We start from the raw sequence: 13,850 nt of genomic DNA, 5'->3' as shown, positions 1-13,850 counted from the left end.
GATCAGGGAGACTGCGTCAATTCTGAATGGTGTTTATGATAGTAACTAAAAAACGCGCTAACCAGCAAGCATGGAAGGTCACTTTGCTTCAATTTGATTGGTGTATTCGTGACCTGTTGCCACCTGCTGTTTAATTGTTTACTGGCTTTAGGCTGGATTAAGAAGTTAGTCGACATAATTTTACTCGACGGGCTTAGTCGAGTTGTGGCCTTCATCTCGCCATACTTGAGCGGTCATACTCAAACTTATGGCGAGATCTTCTAGCTCATCCACTAAAATTATCTCGCCATAGTTGGATATGAACGGGGCTATTGTGTCATCACCATTTATCTGTTTGTCAGTTGATTCCAATTAATTATAATTCATAATCTTGAGTTATATTTACAAGAAATAAATGTTTGCCTATTAGATGTTTTTTAGTTAAAACTCACACTGGAACAATAGAATTTGAATTGCCTTGTAGGAAAGGATAGTTTGAATGCAACCATATAGCAGGGAGGAGTATGTGGGTGGAGGACTTCCAAACTGGACATGAAAGGGCCACGATACCACACTCTCTGATTACATATAACAACTGATAAACAGTTATCAGAATAGAACTTGTTTATGCGTACTCACTAGAGTAATGTTTACGTATGCATTTGCTCATGAACATGTTTGGCCACGATGGAATGCATGTATGGCTATGACACCCAACTAAATCCTAATTTTTAAAAATGAAGTTTTATAGCCCAATAAACTAAACCTTTTAAATTTAGGCTTAAACTCAATTTTTCACTCTCCTTGCTAAGTTTTGTCTCAAAAGAGTTGTTAGGTATTAATTGACTGTGTATTTGTTAAAATGAAAAAGAATACAAACAAAACCGTTTGGTCACAGGAACATGTTCCTCCACTGTCTGGTCTACTGTGCCCCTTGATTCATCTTTAGATCATAGTAGGGTAAAATACTATATATTTTTATTGCCATAATAGTTGCTTTTTTTTTACATTGTTTGTATTTATATGATGTTGTTACGCTATTAGTTCTATATAAATATCAATTATTATTATAATAGGATAAATATGCTTCTTTCCACTATATGATTTATATAAAATATTCAAAATGAGTCATTTCGCACATTGATTCATTCATGCTTAACATAACAATATTTCTACATAAATGATACAATATTAATGATTGAATAAAATCAAGATTGATTGAAGTCACTAATGAGGAGGTTTAATAATGCAGTAAAATTAGTACATCAGTCAGATTGTGCATAAATTTATTCCTTGTAGAAGATATTGGATAAAGTTGAATTATGATGAGCTACGCTTTTTCTTATAGAGTACTACAGTGTTACGTCACGATACCACGTGATACTACTCCATTGCTATCGGGACACAAAATGCGTTTAACCCGATGCCAATTTCTCCACTGACAAACCATTGATCCCAATTTCTAACGTAATTATTAAGAAGTTGTATCTTAATTTTTCTTTGTAAATGTTAATTGATTATTAAATGTTTGGACGATAACTAATATAATGCGAGATTTTTGTGTTTTCTATTCAAATTAGTTTAAATATGCAAATTAAGGATAGAAATATTTTTCTTGTAAATTTTATCTATGGCTACAACAGTTTGAAATTACAAAGTTTAGTAAGCATTATCACAGCTGCCTTTAAAATCTACATTAAGTTTTATGTGACTTATGATAGGTTATGTAAACATGTAGAGTAATTTATTAGATAGAAAATTAGAAACTAATCAAATAGCATCTGTTACAATTAACTGGTTGTCATAACACTAGTTTAATTTTTTCACTGAAATTGCAATTTTTGGATCAAGTGAAAATTACTATAATCTTCTGTGAAGATATTTCTATCTTTGCAAACATTTTACTGTGTTCATTATGTATATAGCTATATGAGATATTTGTTTGGTTTTGAAGTAGGCTGCATTGCAGCCTAAATAATTGGTTCTGATGCTTTAAAATAGATTCTAGACCTAGTAAAATAACAGGAAAAAATTAATCACTGTCTTAGTGTTTAAGCCTACCAGATAACCACTTATGCCTTGCCCAGGGAAATAAGGAAAATTTACAGTGAAGGTTCAAAACGTCATGGTTGAGAGTCTGAATCGCAACCTCTGCTGCAACAGCTCCCATTTGCGGTTGAGATGAAAGGCATGTTAAAATACATGATATATATAGTTAAAATATAATACAGGGCACATATCCCTCTCAACCCAGGTGATATATAATCATGAACGCTGGATGATACCAGTGAGAATGAAAACAAAAAATGAAAATCCCAGGATAAATGAAGTTTTATGATTCTGTATTTAGCAAGATAATCTATTGTACTTAATTTCTCCTACAAAATTTTAAGCTTTTTCTTAGATGACCTTTTGAAAACAACTCACACCTGTTCGACAACTCATTAAGGGCCAGTTGGATTTGTTTTGATATATATACTGTTATCTATTGATTAGGAAAGGGTACTATACTGTATTTAAAGTTCGTTATTTTTAACCTAGGCACAATAAAGTACCCAGGTAAACTATAGACTTCTTGTAGTGGGGAGGTGGAAAAGTCTGGTTTATACGCCTGGCCATATTGCATTCGCCCACTATGAACCTGGAGTAGAATGGGTATTTTCAAGTTTGTCAATTTTCAACCAGGCCGAAACACTTGAGTCTTTGAGCATTAATTTTTTCAATTTCAATTCAAAATCCAAAATACGATCAAAAATTATTTTCAGAATAGATTTTGATAGCACAAAAAACAGGCACTTGACTGGTATGCCTTTTAGAGACCATATTTAGCATTTGTGATGACTAATTAGCATATTTTTGGTAACAGCAGAACAAAAATTGCTTAAGCACTTTCATGAAAAAACTTTCGTGCAATCAATCACTGCCTATCAAGGTCAGCCGTAATGTGCTGTCAGCCACTGCCGGATCACAGTAACTAAAGTATGTGTGCATATCTCCAATGACAACACCCGTTGAGTAGCCTTATACTTTTAATAAACTACAGGTTTTGTGTAGACAACACCCCAAAAATACACACACCCCACCTATTAGGACCCTCACCTTGTTGGGGCCCTCCCCCAAATCACACTCAAATTTTGTGAACTACTTCCCCGGTCGTATTTTGGATTTTTGAGTACCGGTAGTCTCTTACTCTTACTCTGGACCTATAAGTCCATGCTCTTACCATGGCTGCAACTGTACTGCGCTAGCAGAAAGGCATGGCCAGTGGCCAAACTTGACATTGGTGATTTATGCCCTGAGAACCCATTCCAAAACAATGCTATCACTGCGTATTCCTAAAATAAATAGTGGCTTGTTGACATAGTTTGATAATTCTTTTTGTTCTATTCTATTAATCAAATAAAATAAAATTAATCAGATAAAATGTCTAATATAATATAATATATATATAATTATAAGATTATTTTTTTATAATTAATAAGATAATAAATTAAGATAATAATATGCATACCTTAAGGAAATAAATATATCAATAATAATCTACAATAATACACACGTATGGTGAACCCATGAATTTGCTGACATGGGGCCAACTTGTTCCAACAGAACGTACGAATCAAGAGGCCAACTAGAGCCTTGTTCAGGGTCCCGGCATAAAATTCTCTGGAAGGGTTGACTGTTTTTTTTTTTTAGGAATTTTTAGTTTTAGCCATAATATTAGGGATTGGCAATCTTTGTTTAAACCATTAACATTAGATTTAAGGCAGAGGAGTCAACGGACATCAGCACATCTTCTAGAATAGTAGACTTGAAATCAGTGCCCAAGATTCAAACACAAAAATCACTGATAGTATGGCTCGGTGAATTCAAGTAGTGAGCAATAAGGAAGCCCTTTTGATGGTCTCTAATTTTTTGTGGTTAAAAGTCTGTTGTGACAATCGGTTTTGCCTACAAAATTGTTACTACACTTAGTTCAAAATAGTAGTGTGCTGACAGTGACGACAAAATTCGGCAAACTGGGTTCGGCAAACAGGTTTCGGCCAACTAGGATTTCATGTTTTCGGTGAACTGGATTCGGCAATGTGGTCTAAATTTGGCAAACCGGGTTTCTGCAAACTGGATTTCGACCAAATGGTCGAATACCTAATACTCATCCTTAACACAAATTCACAATGCTTATATATTTTTTAGAATTCTAACATTTCAAAATTTTATATTCGGGAAAATTGTACTGCGGGGAGACTATTCTTTTACTGTGTAGCGTAGTCTCCCCGCGGTACAATATTGCCTTGATTTCAATCAACATTGCACCTATCTAAGTGGGACTTGCCATGCCAAAGCCAGATCAGTGACCAAAACAATAAAATTGATGTTTTTAAATATTCATATTCTCCCTATATACAGTATAAGCTTTAAAATTATAGGCTATTAATACAGGAATCAACTTACGGTATTGTTGCCAAAGTTATAAGTAAAAGTATATTACAACTTCTCGATATGCCCTATTGAAGTATGCAATACTGCCCTATTATTATGCTAATTAGTCAGTTTAACATTTTTAGAACATTTTTTTAATGAAATCCTATTCCTTTTTCCTATTTTTGGATCACAGGTTGAACTGGAAGAAGCTAAAACGATAACAGACAAAGAAAACTCTAAGATTCTAAATTTGGAGGATGACTTGTTCCTTGGTGGTGTGGATAACCGTGAAAATGCAAGGCCATTACCAATGGAAGTATTTTCCATAACTAGACAACCAGGTTATGTCGGCTGCATGCGTAACCTAGTACTTAACGGACTATCGTACAACATTGCTGGAGAGGTCCAACAGCAAAACGTCAAAGGCATTATGATTATGTGTAAAAGCATGTCTCCAATGTGCAAAGAGGGGCTGTGTCGGAATGGGGGACAATGTTCGGAGGGTTGGAACCGATTCATATGTGATTGCTCAATGACTGACTACATTGGAAAGGAATGTGATTATAGTAAGTGGTTTCATTTATCTCACTTGATGTCATGATTTTTTGCATGTGTTTGCTATTGGGAAAATAATGTGTGGTTTTCCTTTTAAACCTTTACCTCATTTGCCTATTTTGATTGTTTTTTTTTTAATCAATGAAATGTGCTTAATAAAATAAAATATGTTGAAGCTCATTTAATTGGGACCCCTGCTATCCTCTGAATGGTGTGTATTTTCGGAACATTATTTTCATGAAATTTTATTCCTTTCTTTTTTTGTTGTAATATACATTGTCCATCAAATATTCAACAAAGCCTATTACAACATTGACCCATGCATTCATTCATAATGTAATTATATAATTATTGTTATGTTGTTTTTTTTTTTTTGTTTTTTTTTTATTGTTTTTATTGATATTACAATTATACAACATTCAGTTGGTATGACCAAATTATTAAATTATCTGGCCATTTCACAGTGAATATATTTTTGCTATACATAATTCTTGACCTGTTCAAAGCACAAACCAGTACCATTACGTTTTTTAATCTTGCGGGAAATCTACTCATGATTTATCAATAGTTTACATGGTAAGGAATTAAACTTAAGTGCAAGGCTTTTAGTCAAACTATGTCTGTCTTACTTAAGGTGTGAGATGGATAAAACAAACAACAATGCAATCTTACAAAAAAAGAAACGAGAAGATACTGAAGGTGATAGGAATTGATGTATAAGGACATGAACAGATTAATAATGGACTTTACTAATTGTGTAAAGTATAATAATATAAAATTAATAATATTATTAGTAATATGACTATACTAACAACAAAAATAAGCACAGTTATAATAAATTATTATAAAATGTTTATAATAAATCTTGATCTCAACCCATACACAGTCTCATTTAAATCTCTTTTCAATATCTTAAAATTGTATTGACACGTCAAATGAAGCATGGAGTCCAAAAGACAGTTTCTGATTGCCAATGATTTTATCTTCGTTCAGTCCTAATATATGTTTCTTGCTTTTTTATGTGTCAAGTTTTTTTTCTTTTTTGTTTTGTTTTATTACTTATTGTTATATCATAAAATGGCCAATTATTGACTATTTCTTGAATCTTATTCAGACTTGTATTAAATGTTTGTGCATGCTTTTGTTTTTTTATTGTATTTGATTTTTCTCTGCTATTTTCAATCAACTTTTGCATAGTAGATAGCTCATTCAGTAGGTAATATGGCTATGTTTTTTCATCATTTAAAACCATGGTTTTGGATTGAACAAGTGAAAATAGATATTTTGTTTGCATATCATATCAAATGCAAATAAAAATAACTTTTAATAGGAATTTTTTTTAAACAAAATAATTTCTTAATATAGATCCAATATACTTCTCAATAACATGAAACTGTTGTATATTATTTAACTCATTACTCCTAGCTTGCTAGCATAATTTTGTTATTGCTATAATGTAATAACTTTCCTAATAACTTTGATTTGCTATTTCTAGAAGACCTATTTATGCAAAAAAAATGTATTTATAAAACTCAAAGGAGAAAGTTTCATTGACAACTGTAATGATTTTAAGTCAAAGATAAGTCCAATTTATTGGATATCAGGAATAACTTTTGCGGCAGTTTTTAAGAACACTTGTCTAATGATTTTTTATCCCTTCCAATGGTTTTCTCTGTCCTTGAGTATTAAATATAAGAAAATAATATCTGTATCATCTTACTGTTCCTTATATCTCTTTCTCATGTAACCAGCTCTTGTTCAATCAAAAGTTTCATGGTTTAAAATGATTATTTGAAATTTATAACACCGTTTTAATGTTACCATTTCATTACTGATCATTATTTTTCGGCTTCATCATAGTTTCCATAGAGAAGCAATTGAATGGCACTTTAATTTTGATGTTATACAAACATTTTGCTGAAGGAATACCTTTAGTATTCAAAATTATATTTTTTTAATAAACAGTGAAACTCTGAGGATTTTCTGTTCTATACACTATTTTCGCTAAATTTGAAATGACAATTTCAGAGGCAACTACCACTTAGGGGACATCCAAAGGCCTAGGCATTTCGCTCTACATAGTTATCTGTGTTTATCTGTGCTCAGTGATTGGTGCGAGACTTTCTTGTTGTAGTGAGTTAGCCTAGGCTATTCTTTGAAAACAAAATGCCAAAAAAAAATTAGCCTAGGCTATTTTTTGAAAACAAAATGCCAAAAAAAAATAGAGGCACAAAACCTGCAGTGTTTTGGTTATTGAAGTGCTCAAAAGAAGATATGTCTGAAAAGCGAAATTGGCTCAGGCTAGGCTGCTGGATGTTGGTGGCGCTGTTTAAAAATATACTAGATAAAATGGTGTATAGGCAATAGTTTCCATTCGTCATAGTTTTACTATTTTTTGGTTGAGGTGAAATTTCATCGAACAAAGTATAATTTTTTGTAAAATTTTAGACTATAGTCTATATAGAGCCATTGAATTGCTTAAGTTGTGTTGCTTTTATCTTCATCTGCTTCAACCCTTTGCTATCATATTTTCTGCCATTTTATGGTTTCATCTCATAAAGGGCATACATGGGCAACAGGTAGGTTACTTATAACAGTCTCACCATTGTATGTACAAATACACTAACGCCATCAATTAAATGTTCTTATATATAAGTATACTAACTTGTTTACTTTCTGTTAATCTGTAAAGCAAATAGAAGTGCCTTAGCATATGTGGTGTGTGAAGTTGAACATTATTTTCTATTATTAACTAATGATCATGTTTTTTTTTAAAGCGAATGAAAATAAGGAAATAATGTACTTAATCCATATGCAAATTATGAATTTGCATATTACTATATACCTATATATTGCTAGTATATCAACATTAGTCAATGGCAGATCTGTAAACTCTTGTACTTAAAGTCGCTAATAAAATAATTATACAACAGTGATGTATTTGTTTAGGTATGCTTTAAACTATCTCAAATAAATTATATAGGAACTAATATTATCAGTGTCTGTAAGTGGGTGCTAAAACAAAATAACAAACCAACTGCATGCCAGAGTCACTCTAATTCTTTCGTGCTAAGTGTATAAAAAAAAAATTCACACAGTAGGTTCAAGTATGTATTTGCACGGAAATAACAAACATGTCTCGTGTACTGATGTAAGCACAGAATATAGGTGAAGTTTTTGTTGTCACAAGCTAATAATGGATAAAAAAAAATTCAGTTTGTTAAGTTCATTATTTAGAATAGAGATATATACCTACGTACATTACCAATTTATAAGCTGATATCAAAACAAAATTCAGTTGAGTAGAAAAAATGTAATTTATAAATTAAAGTAATAGTGCTTATTTTTCAAGCAGAGATCCTTGTGATAATGTTTCTGACTATAACAAAGCATGTCCCTTACTATGTTTGTTGGAAGTCTATTCCATCAGTCTGATAAGACATTGTTAAGTCTTAGACAGACAAAAATCTGATTGTAGTATTATAGGCTTTCAAAGCTGAAATATTTGTGTATTTTAAAATAAATTAAAATAGTGAGATTTTGGGTGATATATATATATATGCTCTGCCCCTCTGTAGTGAAAGTAAGTTCTCCAGGTCTGAAGAGCTAATTTAATGCATAAATAGCAGCTTGCATCTGGACTGCTGTGACAATCTTTGTAGTATTTCAGAATAACTAGAAGATTGCCAAATTGCAGCAGTTTTAAAACACTGCATGAGTGCTCTGTGCTCTTTCTGACTATAAAGTGACAAAAGTGGTTTTGCTCTGCTGGTTTCCAGTGTGTAAGCAAAATCTCATATAAAAATCTTAACTTGAAAGGTGTTAGATGACCTAATTCCATAATACTCACTTGTTAATGTTGGGTGATAAACCGAATACAGTATACATTTTATATGGTAGAATATCTGCATTCTGGAACAAACTGCCAACCTATGTAAAATGCACTATCAGTTGATGTTTTAAGCTGGGCAATTCTATGAAGAATGCAACGCGATGACGCGTGCAATAAATTGTTTTTAATGACGATCCGTCCAGACGACCACCCACAATCATCAGATGAAGTCGTATAGTGTAGTGCTTAAAGGGAGCGGAATTGGATTCAATGTGCGACAGTCAAACGACGCAGTTAATGCCAGGTTTTAAGTTTGTGACTAAAACCTCGGCGGGTTCTAGACTCAGAAATATTAGGTTTGTGTCTGGCGGGGGATAGTTAATATACTTGTTGACCTTCTGATTCTGATTACAAAGAATTTCATGAGCCACAAAACCATGACTGACAAATACTGGAATTTTATCCAGTCTTGGGCCGGGTGGGCCTAGTCCCACCCAACAAAATTTGCGAGTTTGCCAACCTTCCTGTAGGCCCTGGCAATAATTTTCCATATGTTAGAATATCGATTTTGACCAAACAACAGGCTAAATTTCTGGCGAGGCATCACCAGTTGGCTGTTGTGTATCTCATTGTAGTTGGCGATCTTAGTTGGAAGGTATTATACTGTAGGAGATTAATTATAAAAAGTCTCAGAACATTTTAAATAAATTAAAAAAAAAAGGTTTTCCAAAGGCTTTGGCCCTTGGACCCTGATTGGAATACCTCATTCCCCTCGCAAGCATTTATATTCCAGCTCTAATTTGTTAAACTTAACAATGCTGTATTTTTTCATCCTGCATTTTCAAACAGTACCATCATGCAACATGGTGGGTTGTTTATCACCAATCGTAAGCAGGGGCGGATTTAGGGGGTGGCCGGCCCGGCCCCGGCCCACCCTTTTGGGAGGTAAAAAAAAGAAAAAAGAAAGAAAAAAAGGAAGGAAAAGAAAAAAATGATAGCCCAGAACGCCTCAAATGTTATTTTCAGGCGTCTAGAACACCAAAATTTCGCGGGGGCATGCCCCCGGACCCCCTAGGGCATTGTTGTTTCGATCGGCCCCCTTTCGGCCCCCCTTTTGGACATCTCTGGATCCGCCCCTGGTAAGTAACTCATTCCAGTATCTAAGAAGAAGTAGAGTTAAGAATTATTCAACTAAGTGTTTTTGACTATCTCCAAATGAGTGATATGGGAGCAACACCAAGTTAAGGCTTGTCAGAAGTGAACCTGCTACAGTTAAGACATGGGATCAATCATCTGCAAAAATGCTAAGATCTTAATAGCAATTAGGATCATTCTTAGGTTAGCCGTACCCTGTCGTAAACTATTATTTAAGAATTACACGCATTTTAGTGCTCTGTATGAGCTGCATATGAATTATCTTATCTCCATTAACATATGATTGCTGAGCTTACTGTAGTTATCATATTTTGATCTAACTTTGTTAGAAATATCATTGAAATACCTACTATTAGTATTATTTATAATATTGTTAGAATATATTTAGTTTTAACTCTACAGTAGTTATATAGCTCGTTTACAGAGTTTGTAACTATTCAAAATTCTTTTAATATCTTAACCAACATAATTATCCTATATCAATTGTTAATTACTACTTTATGATTATATAACAATCTATGTGTTACTAAAATGTTCATGCTTAAGCAACCATTATTTTATTATTAGAACTGTAATTAAATATTAAATTATCATTATAATAACTACACTTAATATTTTTCTTCACTATTTATATGTGGCAGGTCAAAATACCTTTCATTTTTTAACCACCACAAAATATAGGCTACAAAAATTGTTAATAACTTTTTAGAATTCCAATAGTGAAAAATAAATCACAAATGGACTGTTATTGGATTTTCAGAAAATGCTTTACAGAAGCAACAAGAGCTTACACAAAAGTTGAATCCTGCAGTAAAATGTGTTCATTAAGACGGGTTATAGAATGATTATAGTTGATTGGCTAATTGTTAATAATATGTTTTACTGAAAATGGTCATGTTAAAGATTATAATTCGTTACAAGTGTTAATAGTAACACTAATGCCATATATGTATTGAATAAGTATAGTTCTTTGAAAAAAATCATACTGAAGCAATCAAAACTAACGTAGATGAGGAGGTTACTTAGCCAACACATATGTTCCAGAGAAATTGGAAAGCAACATTCAGACAAGAAAAGTGAGAATTTATTTGGTTTATTGAAGAATACAGTATTGTATGTTGTCTCGTCTCTATCGTAATAGAGGCGACAACATAGAACATTTGATATTTTTATGCTTCTGCAAGTATGTAAGAAACCATAACTGAATAATTGGAAAACGAATTATGATAACAAAGTAATGGAAAAAAATGGAGGCGATAAAGCTAGATTCTTTCAAATAATATGTATTTTTGGCTCCAGGCTGTACTTTAAGAATGAAATACATCGGTTTCATGATGGCAAAATCTGTTACAAATCACTTTTTTAGACTAATTGCTACATACAAGTTTGCATGGCAGTTTTCACTACTTGGAACTACAAAACAAAATTCAATTACATAGTAAGTTCAAAGTTCATGAATCAATAATGACTATCCTCCTTACCATGGCGCCATTTGGCATATTTGGTAATGCAGTTTGTTTCACACCCTTAGATTGTTCTGAGAATTTGTTTATTGATTAAGACATCTGTTTATTTCTCCTTCTGTCACTTATTGTATAGCTGTCATTAATAATTAGATTTAGCTGATTAGAAATAATTGTAAACTAATCACCGTCTCTAACAGTCAAATGGCTATCCCTTTTTCTACTACTGTACTATGGTGATTTTTTTTTTTTTTATTTAGTTTTAGAATTATAAATTGAAATTGAATTAAATTTTCCTTGAAATTGAAAATTTTGGCAGTGCGATTACTGACAAATAATGGATACTTGTCTCTTACCGACTAACTCTCAAGCGAGGGTTATTCGAGGGAAGGATCAATCCAACTCCAATTAAAACCTGATGCTAGGCAGGTTTGAACTGGAGTGTTCAGCACAAGAAACATGGATATTAACTCTCGGTCAAACGTCAGCTTCATTAAAAAATAATTTTGTCACTGCAATTCCTTTTTGAACTTTTTTGCTAAACCATAAAAGAAGTTATTAGTTTATCATCTTATCTAGGCTAAAATTGTGATGTGGGAGGGTAGCTTATTATAATTCATTTTTGCTAAAGCCAAATTTTAACCTTAGGTTGCTTTCTGGTGCATTGATGTTCAAAGTAAAATACATGATTGAGATCATACGCAAAATCTACTACATATTTACTAAAAGAAAAAAAATAAATATTTCAAATAATATTTATTTATTCGACATCACTGTATTTTCGCAATTGGGAATTTTTTTTACAAAAATTACATTTCAATTTCAAGTATGTTATAAAAGAATCCAAAACTATATTTATTTTATTAAATATATTTCATCTGTTTAATAGAATAAAATGTTCTTTTAGATATTATGTACAATTTCTGTTATCATTTTGGGTTTTAATGGGTTTTTTTCAATTATTTTACAGCATTTTCTATATGCAATTTAGAAATTTTAGAATAAATTTAATAAAATCTTCAAATCCAGGGCATAATTTTGTACTTGAACAGAGACATGTACTTATAATTTATTGTTAATATGCCATAATTTCATTAGATTTTCAAATCTCTTCTATTATAAGCTTTAAAATGATAGGTCATTCACTAGAATTGACTTACTTTGCCAAGGTTTTATGATTAAAAGCAAGATTCAAAACTCTAATTTGTATCAAATATCATCCATTTAGGCACTTCGCAGATAGACGTAAATTGCCAGGTATACAGAAGCTAATTGTACTACTTCTGTAATTATTTATATAGCATAAATAGACTTACTTGTGGTACACACAAAATAGAACTGAGCCTTTGCCATGTGTTTAGTATTTGTGCATGGAAAAATTATCTGACATTATTCTATACGTATTTTAGTCAATTAAGCTACGTTGGATGTCCACTCTACATGTAGAGATTGCCCAACTGTGAACTAAGAATTTATTTGTGTTATTTTGTCTGCAAAATTGCAAATATCTTGTGTTTATGTAGCTTATTAGTTGTTTCTACTAAGCTAGATAACAGCGTAATAGCATTGGAGGTTTCTATTATGAAACACAAATGAGAATTTTGTTCCCATTTCATACAGTCACAGATCCTATACCGTGTTTCTACTGTAGATCTGGTTTGCGACTATGGAGGCATCAGCAGGAGACAAGCATGTCATCAGGTGCCACTAAAGGCCGTTGGATGCCAGTAGAGATTTCTAAACTAAAATTATTAATTTTCCAATCCAACTACAGTTACTATGATTGAAGTTCCTTAATATTGTAGGCTAAAAGCACATTTTTTGTACCATCTTAAGTGATTAACTATCTCCCTGATGACTTTCACTGGGGTTTATTTATACTCCGGAGCCAAAGCCTCTAGGTGCACCCTCAGTTTCTACCTATTGTCAAATTTGTTGGACGCATTAGAAAATTTCTGGACACTGGACTATGCAACTGGTGATAAATGGAAATACAAAAAAAGAAATTCATCCCAATAGGTTTACTACAAATAATTCAGTTAAGAATATATAATGGACATTTGCAGGACATGAATTCCCATCCAATGATTCATGCCCACACCTTTCCAAAGATGCAACTATTTTATTGCATCTAAACTTGCTGGCTGAATGCCAGAACACAAACTTTCGGCCCCTGTCATTTCAGGTAAGAACCCAGTAGCAATGATCTGAAAATAAATACTTCTAGATTTGCTAGAAGGTTTATATTGAATTTCATATGAATTGCATCATTAATAGAATTTTTTGGGGCCGATTGAGACAACACTAACCTAGGAAGTCCAGCATGCCCCTGTGAAATTTTGGTTTTCAAGACACCCGAAAATAACTTTTGAAGTGATTTGAGTGATCAATAATTTCTTTTTCTTTCTTTTTTAAACTCCGCCTCCCCCCTCCCCCAAATCTGCCCC

At 32.5% G+C, this 13,850-nt stretch overlaps 1 protein-coding gene across 4 annotated transcripts in view; it reads left to right on the top strand.

The window, feature by feature from the left end:
* Window positions 1-13,850, top strand: part of LOC117110469 (neurexin-3-like) — a 79,644-nt gene that overhangs the window by 38,282 nt on the left and 27,512 nt on the right. For 3 of the 4 annotated variants that reach the window (XM_033253187.1, XM_033253202.1, XM_033253209.1), the window contains exons 6-7: window positions 4,592-4,964; window positions 7,515-7,532. In XM_033253187.1, the coding sequence (XP_033109078.1) occupies window positions 4,592-4,964; window positions 7,515-7,532 (391 nt within the window). The remainder of the gene's footprint in view (window positions 1-4,591; window positions 4,965-7,514; window positions 7,533-13,850) is intronic. The other variant, XM_033253195.1, reaches the window with a different exon arrangement.

The sequence above is a fragment of the Anneissia japonica genome, unplaced genomic scaffold (genome assembly GCF_011630105.1).
Source record: "Anneissia japonica isolate Jap-2015-1 unplaced genomic scaffold, ASM1163010v1 scaffold1511_len2985839_cov193, whole genome shotgun sequence".
In the NCBI taxonomy this organism is placed as follows: domain Eukaryota; kingdom Metazoa; phylum Echinodermata; class Crinoidea; order Comatulida; family Comatulidae; genus Anneissia; species Anneissia japonica.
This window is presented reverse-complemented; position numbering and strand designations above follow the sequence as displayed.